This window comes from Oncorhynchus mykiss, chromosome 3 (genome assembly GCF_013265735.2).
Source record: "Oncorhynchus mykiss isolate Arlee chromosome 3, USDA_OmykA_1.1, whole genome shotgun sequence".
Lineage (NCBI taxonomy): Eukaryota > Metazoa > Chordata > Actinopteri > Salmoniformes > Salmonidae > Oncorhynchus > Oncorhynchus mykiss.
The window spans coordinates 37,738,405-37,759,618 of NC_048567.1; the positions used below are offsets into that span (position 1 = coordinate 37,738,405).

The window sequence follows — 21,214 nt, forward strand, 5'->3', positions numbered from 1 at the left end:
CACAGGTGAACTCCAATAAAATTGTAGAAACATCTCAATGATGAACAATGGAAACAGGATGCACCTCAGCTCAATTTTGGGTGTCATAGTGAAAGGTCTGAATACTTAAGTAAATCATTTATCTCTGTTTTTATTTTTAATACGTTTGCAAAACTTTCATGGGGTACTTTTGTGTAGATTGATGCACAAGTCCTACCACCAAACATTATTACTATGCATTAAAACTATTTGAAATGGCATAAAACAATGACATGGCTGTCAATGGCAGCCTAAAGTGGTTGGTTTTCAAAATGGTACAGCTCTTTAACAGTTTAAGCTACTGCTACTACACCAACTGTAAAAAAGTCTTACAGATTTTCTGAATATTGCGTCGGGCCAAACACAGCCTTTTATCTGTTTATTTGTTTATTTGGATCCCCAAATCCCCTTTTGCAGAAGCAGCAGCTACTCTTCCCAAGGTCCACAAAAAAACACAAAACATGACAAGTAAGAAAACACTGATACACTGATAGACTAAGACAGTCACACAAATTTAAAATGCAACCAAATACAATGAATACAACAACAACAAAAATACACCAGCCGCAAGCTGCCAGTTGGGGAACACTGATACACTGTCAAGTTAGTTCAAACAGTATGACCGGGAGAGGTAAGTGAGGCTAAATGTAAAATTCGAGCCATTATGTGGCAGAAGAGGTAGGACAGCGAGCCTAACATGCTGACCACACCGCTCGCATTGCAAACTACATTTACACATACATGTTATTCAATCATTGCACCCACAGTGCTTCCGACGTCAACAAGCGTCTGCGTGGCCAGGTGCTAAAATAGAACTTGATTCTATTAGTGACACTTGATGCGCTGCAAGTGCCGCCTCTCCCATCTCCTTGGTTTTTTAGGACCATACACCCACGTGCCATCTCCTCATTGGTTTTTAGGAGCATATACCCATGTTGGTGATTGAAAGATGAACTGAGGTCCACACTCCAGTCCAGCTGGTAGCGGTAATGCACCTTAACGTTGGTTGTCAACCACCATATGAAAGTCCAAAGAAGAAGAAGCCTGAAGGAGGAAAGATTACTAGAAACGATTTACTAGAAACAGTTTACCCTTTTATCTGTGGATTAGTTGTCGGAGAAGAGGACCTTGTGCATTTCAGTTAAAACAACAACCCGATGTTTATATCCCAGGACAAATTATACATGTTTAATGCTTTTCGACCTGTCCCTTAATATAGTTGTTTCAGAGTATGTTTTGATATTTGAGCCTGCGTGTCCTTATCACGTCTGGTGTGGTTGGATAAAATCAACATGCGAGGGATGGCGCATGCAAACATCTGGTCAGTATGTAAGGGCCGGCATTTATATGCCCTCCAAAGATAGGTTGGTGGACCAAGATTCAAAAGTTGGATTAGGAGGGAAGAGGTGGGGTTTGCTCGGTTGCGCCTATGACATTGTACATTGAACTAATCATTACATCTGGTTGGCAAGCATGTGAATGGTTTGTGTACGGAGTGCATTATTGATGAAACAGTGAAGCATGTGTTGATGTATTGTTGTAAGTAGCAGTATGTGGAAGACATGGAACAATTGATGTATAGTGTTATGGAATATGGACGGGGTTGGTTTGTTAGAAGTTAGTAGGGTTATTTTTTAATTGTCTTAGTAGTTCACAATTAGAAAGGAGGGTTTAGTGGTTCTTAATTTTTGTTTCTTTATCCATTTAGTATGGAAACTCTGATTGACTACACACTCCAGTACAGTAGGTCGCAGCATTCACCTCTGTCTGTTTGTTGCTGCCATAATACCATAGAAGAAGAAGACCAGAAGTGGTTTTGCCATAGAAATAAGAATAAATAGAACACGCTTGGAAGCTCTAACCATGGCAATTAACTGGCCAACTCATGAGTCATAGGTACACTCCCAATGGCTGCCTGGTATTTTGATGCAATCATTTCCATGGTGTTTTGGAATGTTCTATAAACTGATGCTGGATTGCCTTGGTAATGTGGAATGTTCATTCAAATGATGCTAACTGATGTGGTCCATGCAATGGAATCTGTAAGGAATAATCACCAAGGGAATATGTGTTCTTTAAGCGATAATGCAAGAGAAGCCAGTGTTTGGAGGATATATTTCCACGGGTATTGTTAGCCCTGAGACAAAGTCAAGGGTCGGCAAACCATGCCAATATATCCTCCAAACACTGGCTTCTCTTGCATTATCACGTGAAAGTGCTGAAATTGTCATGTTAAAGTGCCAAAAAGTATGGCCATGTCTCAAGTGTCTCAACACAATCAACATGTAGTTGAAGAATCTGATGACGTACTGTATGGTGTAGAAATTGTGGTGGAAATCCCTTTGCCGAATTCCTGGAGTGCCCTGCTAGAGTAAATGAGTTTGAAGTTGCAAGGATCCGTGATGTGGAGCTGAGGAAGCAAAACAGTGGATGACCCTCAACAGGTTCAGAAAAGCACTCAATAGTTCAGGGATACTGTTACATTGATTGAAACAAAAGTGGATTTTGTGGAGTTTATTGCGCAGGTGATTAATTGTCCTAACCAAATAAACAAAAAGTCTAAGAAATTGGACAGAGTTGTAGGTGCGGCTGAAAGGTTTTTGGGTCTGCAGGAATTAGCCTTTCCTGCAGTCAATGACCCTCTTTGGCCTCATGGGTTGGAATGATATTAATATTTTTCATCATTTCATTATTAATAAAGATACTTTTTCTTAAACTGAGAAAAGTCTGGTGTTTCTAAGTAAATTAGTTTTGTTATATTTCAGTATTCTGTGATGTACAGTACCAGTCAAAAGTTTGGGCACACCTACTCATTCAAGGGCTTTTCAATATATTTGCCATTTTCAACATTGTAGAATAATAGTGAAGACATCAAAACTATGGAATTACACATATTTATTTATTTACATTTTTATTTCACCTTTATTTAACCAGGTAGGCCAGTTGAGAACAAGTTCTCATTGACAATGGTGACCTGGCCAAGATAAAGCAAAGCAGTGCGACCAAAACAACAACACAGAGTTACACATAAACAAACGTACAGTCAATAACACAATAGAAAAATCTATGCACAGTGTGTGCAAATGTAAAAGAGTAGGGAGGTTGGCAATATATAAGCCATAGAGGCGAAATAATTACAGTTTAGCATTAATACAGGAGTGATAGATGTGCAGATGAGGATGTGCAAGTAGAGATACTGGGGTGCAAAAGAGCAAGAGGGTAAGCAATAATATGGGGATGAGGTAGTTGGGTGTGCTATTTACAGATTGGCTGTGTATAGGTACAGTGATCTGTAAGCTGCTCTGACAGCTGATGCTTAACGTTAGCGAGGAAGCTATAAGACTCAAGCTTCAGTGATTTTTGCAATTCGTTCCAGTCATTTGGCAGCAGCGAACTGGAAGGAAAGGCGGACAAAGGAAGTGTTGGGGGATGACCAGTGCAATATACCTGCTGGATCGCGTGCCACGGGTGGTTATTGCTATGGTGACCAGTGAGCTGAGATAAGGCGGTGCTTTACCTAGCAAAGACTTATAGATGACCTGGAGCCAGTGGGTTTGGCGACGGATACGTAGTGATGGCCAGCCAACGAGAGCATACAGGTCACAGTGGTGGGTAGTATATGGGGCTTTGGTGACAAAATGAATGGCACTGTGAGTGACTACATCCAGTTTGCTGAGTAGAGTGTTGGGGCTATTTTGTAAATGACATTGCCAAAGTCAAGAACGGTAGGATAGTCAGTTTTGTGAGGGTATGTTTGGCACCTAGGTATTTGTAGTTGTCCACATATTCTAGGTCAGAACCGTCCAGAGTAGTGATGTTAGTCAGGCAGGAGGGTGTGTGCAGCAATCAGTTGAAGAGCATGCACATAGTTTTACTAGCATTTAAAAGCAGTTGGAGGCCACGGAAGGAGTGTTGTATGGTGTTGAAGCTTGTTTGGTGGTTTGTTAGCACAGTGTCCAAAGAAGGGCCAGATGTATACAGAATGGTGTCATCTGCGTAGAGGTGGATCCGAGAATCACCAACACCAAGAGCGACATCATTGATATATACAGAGAAAAGAGTCGGCCCGAGAATTGAACTCTGTGTCACCCCCATAGAGACTGCCAGAGGTCCAGACAACAGACCCTCCGATTTGACACACTGAACTCTATCTGAGAAGTAGATAGTGAACCAGGCAAGGCAGTCATTAGAGAAGCCAAGGCTGTTGAGTCTGCCGATAAGAATGTGGTGATTGACAGAGTCGAAACTCTTGGCCAGGTCAATGAAGACGGCTGCACAGTACTGTCTTTTATCGATGTCAGTTATGATATCGTTTAGGACCTTGAGCATGGCTGAGGTGCACCAATTACCAGCTCAGAAACCAGATTGCATAGTGGAGAAGGTACGGTGGGATTCAAAATGGTCAGTGATCTGTTTGTTAACTTGGCTTTCGAAGATTTTAGAAAGGCAGGGCAGGAATGATATAGGTTTATAACAGTTTGCGTCTAGAGTGTCACCCCCTTTGAAGAGGGCGATGACCGCGGCAGTTTTCCATTCTTTGGGGATTTCAGACGAAACGAAAGAGAGGTTGAATAGGCTAGCAAATAGGAGTTGCAAGAATTTCGGCAGACAATTTTAGAAAGAGATGGTCCAGATTGTCTAGCCTAGCTAATTTGTAGGGATCCAGATTTTGCAGCTCTTTCAGAACATCAGCTGTCTGGATTTGGGTGAAGGAGAAGCTGGGTGATCTTGGGCAAGTTGCTGCAGGGGGTGCTGAGATGTTGGCCGGGGTAGGGGTAGACAGGTGGAAAGCATGGCCAGCCGTGGAAAAATACTTATTGAAATGATCGATTATTGTAGATTTATTGGTGGTGACCGTGTTTCCTATCCTCAGTACAGTGGGCAGCTGGGAGGAGGTGCTCTTATTCTCCATGGACTTTACAGTGTCCCCAAACTTTTTGGAATTAGTGCAACAGGAAGCAAATTTCTGTTTGAAAAAGCTAGCCTTAGCTTTCCTAACTGACTGAGTATATTGGTTCCTGACTTCCCTGAAAAGTTGCATATCGCAGGGGCTATTTGATGCTAATGCAGAATGCCACAGGAATCATGTAGTAACCAAAAACGTGTTAAACACGTATATCCAAATATATTTTATGTTTGAGATTCTTCAAATTAGCCACCCTTTACCTTGATGACACTCTTGGCATTCTTTCAACCAGCTTCATGAGATAGTCAACTGGAATGCATTTCAATTAACAGGTGTCCAAAATACATTTGTGGAATTTCTTTCCTTCTTAATGTGTTTGAGCCAATCAGTTGTGTTGTGACAAGTTATGGGTGGTATACAGAAGATAGCCCTATTTGGTAAAATACCAAGTCCATATTATGGTAAGAACAGCAAATAAGCAAAGAGAAACAATAGTCCTGTGTTACTTTCAAGAACTTCTTCAATTGCAGTTGCAAAAACCATCAAGCAGTATGATGAAACTGGCTCTCATGAGGCAGGAAAGGAAGACCCAGAGTTACCTCTGCTGAAGAGGATAAGTTCATTGGAGTTACCAGCCTCAGAATTTGCAGCCCAAATAAATGCTTCACAGAGTTCAACTAAAGACACATCTCAACATCAACTGTTCAGAGGAGCCTGCGTGAATAAGGCCTTCATGGTCAAGTTGCTGCAAATAAACCACTACTAAAAGAAACCAATAATAAGAAGAGACTTGCTTGGGCCAAGAAACATGAGCAATAGACATGAGTCCAAATTTGAGATTTTTGGTTCCAACCGCCATGTCTTTGTGAGTAGGTGAACAGATGATCTCTACATGTGTGGTGCTTTGCTGGTGACACTGTCTGTGATGTTTTGTTTTTTTATTCAAGGCACACTAAACCAGCATGGCTACCACAGCATTATGCAGCGATACAACATCCCTTCTTGTTTGCTCTCATTGAGAATATAATTTGTTTTTCAACAGGACAATGACCCAACACACCTCCAGGCTATGTAAGGGCTATTTGACCAAGAAGGAGAGTGTTGGAGTGTTGCATCAGATGACCTGGCATACACAATCACCCGACCTCAACCCAATTTGAGATGGTTTGGGATGAGTTGGACCGCAGAGTGAAGGAATAGCATCCACCAAGTGCTTAGCGTATGTGGTAACTGTCTGCAAGAGTCTGCAAAGCTGTCATCAAGGCAAAGGTTGGGTACTTTAAAAATCTAAAATATATTTAGATTTTTTGAACACTTTTTTTGGTTACTACATGATTCCATGTGTTTTTTCATAGTTTTGATGTCTTCACTATTATTCTACAATGTAAAAACAGTAAAAAATTAAGAAAAACCCTTGAATGAGTAGGTGTGTGCAAACGTTTGACTGGTACTATATATAAAGTGTAATTTTGGGATGCAAACTCAAAATGTATCACTTTCAACTCAATATCTGACATGGTCCAGGTGTCATCTTTTTTTATGCCCATAACAAGTTGTGTGAGGTGTATACTTTAGTTTCAAAGTAGATTTGTTAAAGACTATCAAGAATTTCTCTGTGTGATTCTGATTTAGTCCACAGCAGTAAAATAGAGGTTTTCATTGGTGCAGTGAAATGTGCTGTTTTAGCAGGCAAAGCATTGCAGGAAATACTGAATTAAGATGTTCCCCCTGCCCAGTCCCCTGAACCTGTGTAGGGATTTTATTTGAACTTTGACCAAAGGAGTGGGATGGTTTTTTGATTTATCTGTTGTTTTTTGTACAAAAAATGACATTCCGCAATGGACATTTATTTTTAATACTGTTTACTACCCTACAGTAGGTGGTGGAAGGGACATTAGATGTGTGTGAACTCCATTATACCAGAGAAGAAGAAGAAGTAACATTTATTCTTGGAGTGGTTGATACACGTTGTTTAACATGAATGATTGAAGGAGGAAAGACTATTGGTTTAGCTTTTGTTTGATTAAGTTTTTCTACCGACTCATTCAAAATTTGGGTATGTGAGATATGCGGTGAGACCGTATGAACAAAAGTCATTTCAGTGTTGTAGTTGTAAAATGTTTGGACATGTGGTAAGTGTCTGCAGAAGAAACAAATATTTTGATGTTGAAAAGTCTGAGGAAGCACGGTGCTTTAATTGTAATGGGAGTCATGCTTCCGAGTTCCAGGAGTGTCCTGTTAGGATAAAAGAGGTTGCAGTAGCTAGGATCTGGGCTTTCCAACAGGTCTCCTATGTGGAGGCAGTGCAAATAGTGGAAGGAGCAAGTGGAAATGCACCACAGCCTGTAGTGGATGTCGTTCATTAGAGGGATTTTAACATACTAACAGTGAAGAAGGTAGACTTTGTTAAGTGATACATTGCACTAGACAAACGAATATATATATATATATATTTAAACTACAAATCATTGTGAAGCCAGCTAAGTATGTTTTTAGATGCTTTTTTGCCTTTCCATGCTAAACACAAAATCAAGATGTTTTCTGTCTTTTTGTGACTGATACTAACTCCAGAACGAATGTGACAGTAGATATGTTTCTATTATCTTGTCCTGTGATTTTTTTTTTGGTCTGCATTTAGAATTTGGTATTGAAAACAGATGTGATATTTGCCTGCTAGCATGCATGCGTTGCCATTTAACTATCTTGTGTCGATTAAAACAGCCGGACATTGTAACGTCACACCTAAAAAATAAAAAAATTGCGCAAAAGCCTACAGTGTCGAATTAAAATGTTGTGGTTGAAGTGTTTCCATTACCCATTTAGACAAATTGCGCTTTAATAAAATGTCGACATCCTGTATGCCCTCCCACGTATCTGTTTAATGTCTTAAGTAGCCAGCGAAAGCCAGCACGGATAGAATGTAATAATTTGCTAGTATTTGCCTTATTCTAATAATTCTCATGTGCTAACGTATCGCCATGGATCTAGCACAAATGTGCATACACTACCGGCTGCTTAGGCTAGTCCGTGCCATGGTGAAACGTGCACCCTTGTAGATCAGAAATAATTGGATGGTGAAATATGCCAGCCAACAAGCAAGGCGAAGCAATTCAGGAATTCTTGAAAGTCAGGACAATCCTTGTCCTATAGTTGAACAAATTAGATTTTGCAAGCAGTAAGCATTTAGAATTAAATATAGAGCTTATAGTTACATCATTTTTTATTCATTTTAAATGTATTTAACCTTTATTTAACTAGGTAAGTCAGTTAGGAACACATTCTTATTTAAAATGATGACCTACAGTCCTCATGAGGGGACATGGGCTGGGATTAAAAATAAAAATATAGGACAAAACACACATCACGACAAGAGAGACACATTTTTTGTTTACAAATATTGTAGTAAACAAGCTTATATTTTGGCTTCTGATGGGGTACGACAGTTGAACTAAGTTCATAAGGCATTTATAAGTCAAATTCTTCAAGAATCAACATAGAGTGGTTCTTCGTTTAAACGTTTTGAGCTTATGCCTCGACCGTTTATAGTAGATGGTGACAGATTCTGGTAAATTGCGTCATTCTGGCAATTCTGCATTCTGTGGCACCCCGCAAACGAAGAACCACTTGTATCATTGATTTATATGTCCAAAAATTAAGGTAGCAACTGCTGATTGATACTAAGGTAAGAGGGACAACGCTGATCCGAGAGCAGTGCTTCCTTTCTTCATTTCTTGGTAATTATGTAAGGGAGAAGGAGAGGCGAGAAGGATCGGAGGACCAATATGCGGCGTGGTAAGTGTCCATGGTTCTTTTAATGAGAAATACTACACATGAACACGACTGAAATAAAAAAACAATAAATGTGGAACAAACAAAACCCAAAACAGTACCGTGTGGTGAAAAAGACAGACACGGAAACAAACACCCACAAACAAACAGTGAAACCCAGGCTACCTAAGTATGATTCTCAATCAGAGACAACTAATGACACCTGCCTCTGATTGAGAACCATACTAGGCCGAAACATAGAAATCCCCAAATCATAGAAAAACAAACATAGACTGCCCACCCCAACTCACGCCCTGACCATACTAAATAATGACAAAAACAAAGGAAATAAAGGTCAGAACGTGACAAATTCGAGTTCCACAGTTGACAATTTAGTAGATTTTCTTAAATGTCTTCTTAGAGAATACCTATGGGAGAATGCTACATTTCTATACATCCTTCAAGAAAGAAAACTAGTTAGCGGATCGCGGTGCCATCTGCTGTCCATTAAATGGTAGGGAATGAAGTTCTCAAATGGTTTCTATCTGTATTATGGAGTATTGACAGAGAAATTAATATGGGAAAAATTCACTTAACATGCATTGCTGGCTCAAAAGCTAATATAGACGTCTATGAATGAGTGGTTACATTTCTCCACCCTCATCCCTAAGCTTTTTAGCTAAAACACTATTATTTCAATTAAGGCTTCTAGTTTTAAATCCCAAACCATGTCATTACAATTCTACTCATCACTGGGTTTCCCAAACTCGTTCTTCGAGACCCCAAGGGTTGCAAATTAAGGTTTTTGCCCAAGCACGACTCAGCTGATTCAAATGATCAACTAAGCATCAAGCTTTGAATCAGCTGTGTTGTATTAGGGCAAAAACCAAAATGTGCATGGTTGCATGGCTGCAAAGGCGAGGGACGCAAATGCCCCATGTGTGTGCGTGAATGTGTGTGCGGGCTTACACAAATGTTTCTATGTGTGTAGGTAGATGTTCGTGAAAGAGAACTCATACCAGACCACAAAACTTTACTTTGAAAGAAAAAAGTAGGAACATATGAAAATGTCAATGATTAATGTCAAGATATAAGGCCATGAGTTTGAAACCACATCCTCTCATGGGTACACATACTGTACACATGGCACAGCACGTTGCCCAGATAACTTTTTCCTAACAGACTTTTACTTTTACTTTACTATGAACAAAATAAACACCTAATGATGTTAGGGGGGGTGGAGCTGATAGCAAAATGTATCAATTATTATTTGGTTATCTTTGCTACCTAAGTTGACATTCATTATTTATAAAATTATTATCAACAAATTAGCAATATGTTTATAATTATAAAAGAGATGGCTACCACAAGTAGTAAGTAACAAAACTACATCTGAGATTTAGTTCCATGTTTATATTCTTTACAGTATTCAAAATAAAAATATTTAAAGTGTAGATATATGTGACAGCTTGGTTTTTGTGGGCATCAGCAGGTGCCAGTTTCACCTAACCAAAAAACAGAGACAGTAGGGGAGAGAGAGCGTGAGCGAGTGAGAGAGAGACACAGAGAGAGGGATAAAGAAAGAGCAGAGAGATCCACAAACTCAAGAGCATAAACAGTAACACAGGATATTTTGATGTCACTATGGTTACGAAAGCCAGCCCGCCACTCAATCTTAGTTCTCTATTTGTCACTATGTGTCACTCTGCTCTAAAAGCCTGGGGCAACGTGGTCTTTGCTGAACTCTGAGAGAACAATTATAGTCTCATGCCAAGGAGGAACTATCCTGCTTAACTCTCATACTTTGGGAGAATACAGAAATACAGTTGATTTTGGTAAGTCCACGTTTGTGGTTTGGTTTAATCAATTGTTGATTTTGTATGCATTCTCATTTATTCAACTTGATATTGACTTCAACTTGACAGCTAGAAGTGGGAAAGTATTGGGAAGCGAAATTCAAAATCAAACAATTGCTGCAAAACAAAAGTTGCAGTATTGAGAACTGTAAACTATGGTGGACAATATGTTTTTCTCATGTTCAATGTACAATCAATGAATCATTAGGTTCACATTATCAAACAACTTACGCAGCTCATACCAAAATAACGCTGTTGAATGACTGAGACCTGGCTGTTAAACCAGGCCAATTTATAACTTAATAATATAGACTTAGAAATGTACAACACCATTCCAAAGTCAACAACAGCCAATCAGCAGGTGGCTAACTTATTATGAAGCTGTATGATGACATGATTCACAATATAGCTCAAAAATCTAGAGGTTAAGATGCTTAAATTACTCATTCTAACGCCTGACTCTAATGCTGTGGCCACCGCACAATTATATATAGAACAACAAATTATAGGACCTCTACAGGGGCCACACTGTTTTTAACATGTTTTTACTTTAGACAAAAAGCTGTAGCATTTGTACAAAGGAAAAAATGAAAAAGTCTATTTAAAAAAAGACAAAAGACTTTTGACCTTGTGTGAAAGTTGTAACTGCAGTTCACAAAGAAATACCCAGAGCCCTTGGGTTTGGCTTTGTGTTAATGGGTCAGGAAACATATTTATTTTCCAGCCTGAGTCTGCTCTGTCAGATAGCAGTCTCATGTCTGGGCTGTGACCAGGGTCATGCATTTTGACTTTCCTAAAAAAGGATATGGTCTGGCTGGGTGCCTAGGGATGTAGACTTCCTAGTGTATGACTGACCTATAGGGATGTAGACTTCCTAGTGTGCAAGTGTCTTACAACACCAATATTTTTCTGTGACGTGACCACCGCAGCTGTGTGCTGTGAAAACCCCTTGTATTGTTTATAGACTTCAATCATGTTGACTCTGGCTGTACCCAAGTCAACTGCATGTGCTTTGTATAGATATTAATGGTAGATGGGTGAAATAAATATGCTAGCCTGCAATGGGAGTGAATGCATGTGTCAAATTTCTTCAAAGTAAGGTGTTACAAAACAATCATTGAAATGGGTCATTTAGCATGTTAAAAATATTGAACACATGCAAATGGATGAATGCATTTAGTGAAACTGGTCCAAATGTGCCTCTACACTGGAGTCTTCCCACTGTACATATGTTACAGCTAGGTTTTTTATTTTATTTTTTATTTTACCTTTATTTAACCAGGCAAGTCAGTTAAGAACACATTCTTATTTTCAATGACGGCCTGGGAACAGTGGGTTAACTGCCTGTTCAGGGGCAGAACGACAGATTTGTACCTTGTCAGCTCGGGGGTTTGAACTCGCAACCTTCCGGTTACTAGTCCAACGCTCTAACCACTAGGCTACCCTGCCGCCCCAGGTGGCAATAGAGTTGATATTTTCACATGTGACAATACTGATTCCTATACCTTATGAGCAGACGCAATGACCTGATATATTTTGGGAAATAAGAATAGGTCAATTGGTTTTAAGTGATAAGCAGAATATCAAAATACCATTTTAATCCAAATTATAGTAACACTTCTTAAAAACTATCAGAAATATGCATTAATACATGATTTATAAACTGCCAACAAATATATTTGTAAACATTTATAAATATGTATATACAATCCTTCCATTCTATGAGCAACATTTACAATAATGTATAAAGCATTACATAAACATTTATTAAAGCCACTTTGATGTAAAGTCCCCAGTACCGGTTCCGATCGACATTAATATAAATCTCTTATAAATCGATCTGTGGACATGTAGATCAAAATGGCTTGCATCGAGCGGTAGCCTTGATTCTCACGGACATAGGAGTATGTCTCGTTTGCCTGTGTGAAGCAGGATGTGAAATCTGACACCACTTGAAGCTGGCATGTCCCTCCTACCATTTCATTCTCTCTTCCGGCTATCCATCATTTCCTAGCTGAACCCTACATCACAGCCGTAGGAGAGTTGCTGTAGCATATTCAGAGCTCAATTTATAGGCAGTAATTTTAAATAATTCATCGATTTGAAACACAAATCACTTTCTGTTTGTCATAGACGGACAACATTAATATGAGATGAAAGATGAGTTCCTAACGAGTTCAAGAAGCCAAGTTGGAGCTCTGTGAGACGTCCACAGCGATGGGGGCAGACGTTTTAATTAAGAGAGACCTTTAGAAAATATGCACATTTTCTTTAATACTAAGTATAAGAATATGTATTTTACATTTATAAGGAAAGTGAAATCTTATAGTTAGTCGTTTTATAAATTAATTATTCCATATTTAGAAAAAATATAAGTCGTTTCAAGCCTTATTCATACATCATTTAAAATACTTCATATTTTCATTATATTTGTACTGTTTATTTGAGTCAACACTGTTGAGTTTGTGTCCTCAACAGTGAATATACCTCACCAATTTATAAAAAAATTTACCAGAAAGGTGAGATTTAAACCTTTCTCTGAGTATGCAGGATTACTAGTTATTGTTTATGGCCCTCTCATGATAAATAATTACTTTTGGGGATTACGTAGATTACATTTCTGATTACATTTAGTAACATTTAAGAGGTTTTTAAAGCTTATTCAATACAGTTATTATCAAGTGTTACAGATATGACTTATGTAGAAAGCAGCTATCTCCTTCAGACCTTTGAGGTCAGTATCCAAACACATTGAGAAAGAATAGTTTTACTTCCTTACTGAAAGCAGAATTTCCCATTATAGATACCCATCTGATCCGTTCATGCAAAATCATACTTAGAGTAACAAGTTCCATAGCTGTGACTTCAAATCATGCTCTAAATAGGGGACAGGCCACAAGAAGTGCCAAGCAGTAGGATGTCATTTTCACATTACTACAAGCCAAATCCTTCTCACTAGCTAAGTTTCCAACCAATTGGTGACACATTTTTATGCAAATATTCAAAAATCTGTATTAAGAAAATATGCAAATGTTCCCACCAGTGGTGTTTCCACCAAACAGACTTGACATAGTGCACACAAAATGTATGTTTTCATGTACCGAATAAAAACAAACAGTTTTGTCACAAAAACTGTTGTAAAAAAGCAAATGTGCCTAATCTGGTCTTGGCATGTGCGCTCTAGACAACAGCTTGAAGATACAGTGTGGGTAAACTGTGTGGTTAGGCTAGTCTACATGATTATGGATAAGAGCCAGAATAATTTTATTTGTCAAACGGCAGTCAAGCATCGATCATCATTTCACCAGAATAAGACCCTCTATTTATTGGATATATATTTAAGGAGCGTCAAGATCACTGTGCACCAATGGAGGCTGCTGAGGGGACGGCTCATAATAATGCCTGGAACGGCACGAATGGAATATCATCAAACACATGGAAGTGTTTGATGTTGTTGATACCTTTCTACCAATTCCGCTCGAGCCATTACCATTTGCCTGTCCTCCCCAATTAAGGTGCCACCAAAGTCCTGTGCTATGCACTTTCACCACCCTGTGAAGTTCATCACAACTTATTTCATCTGTAGCCTAATTAACTGTGTGTTCCTCCGTATCATCGTGTGACTCCAAGTTAACTTCGAAATGATGTTTATTTTTTTATTTTTTTTATCAATAATTGCATTCTTTCTGGCATAATTCATTTCACTGACAAAAAAAGATCCCACCATGTCAAACAAACAAATTATCTGCCTGCATTTATATAATTGTACCGAAACAAACTTCCTGTTTTCATCCCAGATTTTGTGCTTTTTATTCATATAAAAACTGTGGATGGAAACATGCTTATTATAGACATGAATTTATACAGGATATAATTATGTGTACCTATACATCTATATCCATCAGAGGAGGATGGTGGGAGAAGCTATAGGAAGACAGGCTCATTGTAATGGCTGGAATTAAATAAATTGAACGGTATCAACCAAATCAATCATATGGAAATCACATGTTTAACTATGTTCCATTCATTTTGTTCCAGCCATTACAATGAGCCTGTCCTTCTATAGCTCCTCCCACAAGCCTCCTCTGATATTCATACAGTCAATAGTCATGTGTAAATCTAAATGCAAACAATGTTTCTTCTTTTTACGGCTATAGCTAGCTTCACAATAGCCACTAGCCCAATGATGGAGGTGATGAGGACCTCCAGCCATGCAAACCCAACCCCTACCCCCACCCTCAATGACTCAAACACCTGCACGACACTGTATGACCACCTGGAGTACGCCCGAGTCCTCATGCCCCTCTTCTACAGCATCGTCTTCTCCGTGGGGTTGCTGGGCAACGCCCTGGCGCTGCATGTCATCCGGCCCAACCTAAAGAAGATGAACTCCACCACGCTCTACTCCGCCAACCTGGTCATCTCTGACATCCTGTTCACACTGTCACTACCATTACGGATAATCTACTACGCCCTGGGCTTCCACTGGCCTCTGGGGGAGTCCCTGTGTAAGATCACAGGGCTGATCTTCTACATCAACACGTATGCCGGGGTCAACTTTATGACCTGCCTCAGTGTGGACCGATTCATTGCTGTGGTCTTGCCGCTCCGGTTCGCACGCTTCCGGAAGGTCTCCAATGTCCGGTTCATCTGCGTTGGGGTGTGGTTGCTGGTCTTAATGCAAACTTTGCCCCTCCTCTCCATGCCCATGACTAATGTGGAGTCTGATGGCTTCATCACTTGTATGGAGTATCCTAACTTTGAACAGGTGCCCAACATCGCCTACATGCTGATCGGCGCCGTGTTCCTAGGCTATGGAGTCCCCGTGGTGACTATCTTATTGTGCTACTCCATACTGTGCTGTAAACTCCGCCTCTCTGCAAAGACCAATCACTTAACAGACAAGTCGGGGCGCAGCCGCAAAGCCGTTGGGGTGATCTGCTGCGTCTCCCTGGTGTTTGTGGTGTGTTTCAGCCCCTACCACATCAACCTCCTCCAATACATGATCCGAAAGCTGATCTATGAAACAGACTGTGCTGAACTCACTGCCTTCCAGATCTCCTTACACTTCACTGTTTGTCTGATGAACCTTAACTCCTGCCTGGATCCATTTATCTACTTCTTTGCCTGTAAGGGTTACAAGAGGAAGGTGCTGAAGATCCTGAAGAGGCAGGTGAGCGTGTCCTTCTCCAGCGCAGTACGGACATCGCCCGAGGGTTCATCCAGAGATGTCGTAGATGGTAAGAAGATCCACCTCAACAGCACTAGATACGAACAGTGTGTCCAACAGAATGGCCAAAGGTGAGTGACAACCAATCAACAGACCGGTGAGTCAAAGACCAACCAACAGATCGGAGAGCCATCAACCAGAAAACAGACCAGCCAACAGACCGGTGAGCCCACGACCAGCCAACAAACCTTTGAGCCAGCGACCAGCTGACAGACTGGTTAGTCAATGACCAGGAAACAGACTGGTATGCAAACAACCAGCAAACTATTTGAATAACATACTATATGTTATTATTTTGAAAAACACATGATATGTTATGATTTCTAGCTAGGTGTCTAATGTTAGCTAGGTGGCTAATGTTAGCTACTGTAGGCTAAGGGTTAAGGTTAGGGGTTAAGGTTAGGGTTACATTTAGGAGTTAGGTTAAAGGGTTCAGGTTAGGGGAAGGGTTAGCTACCATGCTAAGTAGTTGCAAAGTAGCTAAAAAGTAGTAAGTAGTTGAAAGTTGCTAATTAGCTAAAATGCTTATCCGTTGTCCATGATGAGATTTGAACTCGCAACCTTTTGATTGTTAGACATTTACGTCAGTAAATTGCAAGAGGATGTCTGAGGAGATAGACTGAACTATAACTGTATAACTGATTAACAGTTTAAAGAGGTATCTCACGTCCTCTGGAAATAGAGCCACTTAGGACAGCCAAGGTAACAAACTGTTTCTGCCTCTTGCCAATACAGTAGTGCTGAGTGATTCACCGTAAAAAAAAATATCCCTTGTTTACCAACATCCTTTCAATTATTTGAATTCCATATAGTTCTGCTTTTTTTGTGAGCTCAACGTGCTGTTTCTCTAGAGAGAAATTCAATCATTAATGAGAGAAACGTTGTCAATGGGCGCATTTGAGCGGATCACTTTTGTCAAGTCGATGACCATTGTTGCGCCTACGTGTCGACTGCATATACTTTACAAACTACCATGACTTCAGTCTGCAGCCATCACCTGCATTGTGGGAGGATCTATTGTCATTGACTCACACAAACGTGACCAAAGACATGATTGAAATAGGAACAAATTTTGATACGATTCATGTATACAGTTGAGTAATTCAAATGAATTTGATATTTGAGGCTGTTTCTCACTGATTGCAGTTTATAATTGTTGAAATAAACATGGCTCCAATCCCCAGAACACACACTCACAAAGAAAAACTTTTATTAACAATGGCAGCACTGCCATGTTGATCTGAGCCTTGCTGTTGGAAAACCACATTAGTGTCTGACTTTGGTTGTCACAGATGCACCTCCTCCGACCACTCCTCAACTTTCGTCAACAGTCGGTTGCTTTCGCTTTACCCCTTAAACACACCTAATAACTATGTGGGACGCCAGGCAAATATTCAACCTAGTTCAGCACAGAACTGTGGTAATTAACTACAATTACCATAATCCATTGCGCATGTTCTTCCCAGTCCCGGACAGAGGAGGATACACATAGACCAGAAGGATAGAGACAGTTCGTGAGGTAGCTCTACCCAATTGATAGTTGTAGTAGTTGGTAATAAGCAGTCTTGAAAGTATGTCTTATCTACTTTCAACAACTAATTCAATTATTTTGTCAGCCAGCTAGTTACTCACCTAGCTAAAAAGGATGACTTGTTCAATGGGATGCACAGAGATAACTTTAGATGGATGTCTGGCTGACAGGCTGGCTGGCTGCTACTGCCTGAGCAGAGATGAGATGATGACTTTAAGGAATGAAAAATAATAAAGTAATTAAATAAAAACGAAGTAATATACACAACTGAAATATTTTATTAAAGTAAAGTTATGGTTAATAATGATGGCAGTAACGGGCTACCAAATTACCATCATGGTAGTTAACTATATTATTAACAATTTTGTTCTGTGTTGTTACAGCATTCAACCCACTGTCAGTGTCAGGAAAAAAAGGCAGGCGATGGCATCAAAAATATTTTAATGTCATTATTTATAAATGCATTTAATGTTTAATAAAAGGGATTGGTTAAAAAAATTATCTCAAATAACACTTATCGCTCTGCACTACAATACAGTGACACGTTTTTTGCCTCTTGCAAATATAGTGACAACTTGATCAAAAGCAGAAACACAATGAGCATATAAGGACAAAATTAGACAGCATGGACACAGGCATGAAAATATGTCCCAAAATGGACAGCTGAATATTACTTCATAGTTTCAGAGACTCAGACTATAGAATAGAAAGCTTTGGAACATCACAATGCTGAGGAATGAAAAATAAGACAATGTTGATTATACTTTTTGTGTATACACTTCCTGCATTATTCTTCAATTTACCTTTTGATTATTGACAAATGTAAAATATGTCAACACCATGTACTAAATGTAACTATGTCCCTCAATTCATTTTATCAGAGTCAATGACATCCATATTTTTTTTACCAAGTGGATCACATTTTTTTATTCCTTTGTTCACAATAAGGGTTCCCCTCTGTTTTTGATTAATGTGATGACATGTGTTGATATCAAACCATTTAATTTTGAATAAAAAAGAAATGGAAATAAATAATATCTTGTCTGCTTTTGAGGTGTTCAAGATCATGTGGTATTCCTCAGAAAGATACAATGAATGTCCATCCATATCAGTAATGTTGATCAGACTCCACTGTAGGCCAACACTGCTTGCCAGACACAACCGCAGTAACTTATCTGAGCCTCAAGAGGGCAGTGTTATATAGAAAGAGAAAGATAATACAGTAGAACATTTACAGTTGAAGTCGGAAGTTTACATACACCTTAGACTCAGTGTTTCACAATTCCTGACATTTAATCAAAGTAAAAATTCCCTGTCTTAGGTTAGTTAGGATCACCACTTTATTTTAAAAATGTGAAACGTCAGAATAATAGTAGAGAGAATGATTTATTTCAGCTTTTATTTCTTTCATCACATTCCCAGTGGGTCAGAAGTTTACATACACTCAATTAGTATTTGGTAGCATTGCCTTTAAATTGTTTAACTTGGGTCAAACGTTCTGGGTAGCCTTCCACAAGCTTCCCACAATAAGTTGGGTGAATTTTGGCCCATTCCTCCTGACAGAGATGGTGTAACTGAGTCAGGTTTGTAGGCCTCCTTGCTTCTTCCGTTCTGCCCACACATTTTCTATAGGATTGAGGTAAGGGCTTTATGATTGCCACTACAATACCTTGACTTTGTTGTCCTTAAGCCATTTTGCCACAACTTTGGAAGTATGCTTGGGGTCATTGTCTTTTTGGAAGACCCATTTGCGACGAAGCTTTAACTTGACTGATGTCTTGAGATGTTGCTTCAATACATCCGCATAATTTTCCTTCTCTATTTTGTGAAGTGCACCAGTCCCTCCTGCAGCAAAGCAATGACACAAAATGATGCTGCCACCCCTGTGCTTCACAGTTGCAAACCTTAGTTTGGCTTTTTTATGGATGGTCTTGGAGCAGTGGCTTCTTCCTTGCTGAGCTGTTTCCTCCAGCATCTTCACAAGGTCCTTTGCTGTTGTTGTGGGATTGATTTGCACTTTTCGCACCAAAGTATGTTCATCTCTAGGAGACAGAACGCGTCTCCTTCCTGAGCGGTATGACGGCTGTGTGGTCCCATGGTGTTTATACTTGAGCACTATTGTTTGTACAGATGAACGTGGTACCTTCAGGCGTTTGGAAATTGCTCCCAAAGATGAACCAGACTGTTGGAGGTCTACAATTAGTTTTCTGAGGTCTTGGCTGGTTTCTTTTGATTTTCCCATAATGTCAAACAAAGAGGCACTTGGTTTGAAGGTAGGCCTTGAAATACATCCACAGGTACACCTCAAATTGACTCACATTATGTAAATTAGCCTATCAGAATGTTCTAAAGCCATGACATCATTTTCTGGAATTTTCCAAGCTATTTAAAGGCACAGTCAAATTAGTGTATATAAACTTCTGACCCAGTGGAATTGTGATGCAGTGAATTTTAAGTGAAATAATCTGTCTGTCAACAACTGTTGGAAACATTTCTTGTGTTATGCACAAAGTAGATGTCCTAACCGACTTTCCAAAACTGTAGTTTGTTAACAAGAAATTTGTGAAGTGATTGAAAAACAGTTTTAATGACTCCAACCTAAGTGTATGTAAACTTCCGACTTCAATTGTACTTTTGACGTAGATTGGTTGCTTTATAACATGAATGTGTCCTTTATTCACTGGATGCTTGTTTGTAAAGTAGTTTGTAAAATAGCAGGGGCACATGCCTAAAAAAGTTGAGGGTATGTTTTATTAGTTTGGGACAACCAAACCTAACCCAGCCCACATAGGCCTACATAAGCCTGTCCAACAATACATTTACACTAAGTAAATTAGCCTATATTGTTGTTTTCTCAGGGTGCTGTATGGAATGATATTAATGCCACCACAAATTGAATCTGGATTTAATAATTTTGAATTTGTATGACTGAATTGAATTCTCTAATACACATAGCGCTGGACTCCATAGGAGTATGCTCATAGCAGGTATATATTATATATTATATTATAGACCAGAACAATTTCTGGTGAACATTTAACAGCCTGACTCCAAGCTAAACGAAGCAGTGACGGAAACACAGACATGATGCCAACCACATGATGGCTGTCACAGGAAGAGACACAGACTGTTGTCAACAACATATTGGTAAGAACACAACACACCATCTGGTATAGACAGACTGAAGAAAAGAGTGATTTGCAACTTTATTTCTGAAGATTTACCTCAGAAGCAAAGCATCGCTAACAAATTAATGAATACTATTTAACTGACTAATTTATATAGTTTATATGACTGTATTTACTATTTCTAGGCATTCTAATCCACACTCAATGCATAAGGGGTATCATATTGGCCCTACTCTGGATTGAGACGACACCCTTGACATTATCAATATCAGTACCTCACTCTAACCAGATTACAAGCTAACCCACTAATCATACAAATTATGCAACAAATTTAACCTTTAAAGGCAGCAGCCACATGGTGCATTGTAGTCTTCTATTGAGTAGAGAAAATATCAGATAGTGTGGGAAATTCTTATAGATGTTTATCCCCATTGTGTCTCAAATCCTCAGTGATGAACATGGTGATCTGTGATGATAATGGAAAAGAAAAGTCCGCAAGGAGAGAAGAATGATTTTCTGTTAACATAAAATAAAGTTAGCTTTCATGACCCTCAAGGGTTCTGATTTACAGTGTACACTTTGTAATCCGCGTAAGCTTGATCTGAAAAATATGAAATGTGCCTTCTTTTCACACACACACGCACACACAATTCCATGCTATGCATTCATGCCCCAGTCCATCATTGACCTTGAGTCATCTCACTCACAGTTTGCATCCATTAAAAAGCTGTGGCTGTGTAAAAATCATCTCCCACCGTCAGTGTGAAATGTCTATTA

General features: G+C 39.3%; 1 protein-coding gene across 1 annotated transcript; it reads left to right on the forward strand.

Moving 5' to 3' along the window:
- The first annotated feature begins 10,290 nt into the window (after window positions 1–10,290).
- Window positions 10,291–17,048, forward strand: LOC110519942 (G-protein coupled receptor 183). The gene is made up of 2 exons (XM_021596828.2): window positions 10,291–10,527; window positions 14,706–17,048. The coding sequence occupies exon 2, from the start codon at window positions 14,732–14,734 to the stop codon at window positions 15,851–15,853; it is 1,122 nt and encodes a 373-aa protein (XP_021452503.1). The 5' UTR covers window positions 10,291–10,527; window positions 14,706–14,731; the 3' UTR covers window positions 15,854–17,048.
- The last annotated feature ends 4,166 nt before the right edge of the window (window positions 17,049–21,214 follow it).

Coding starts and splice junctions, on each gene's coding strand:
- LOC110519942 (XM_021596828.2), top strand. CDS start 14,732: ATGATGGAGGTGATGAGGACCTCCAGCCATGCAAACCCAACCCCTACC.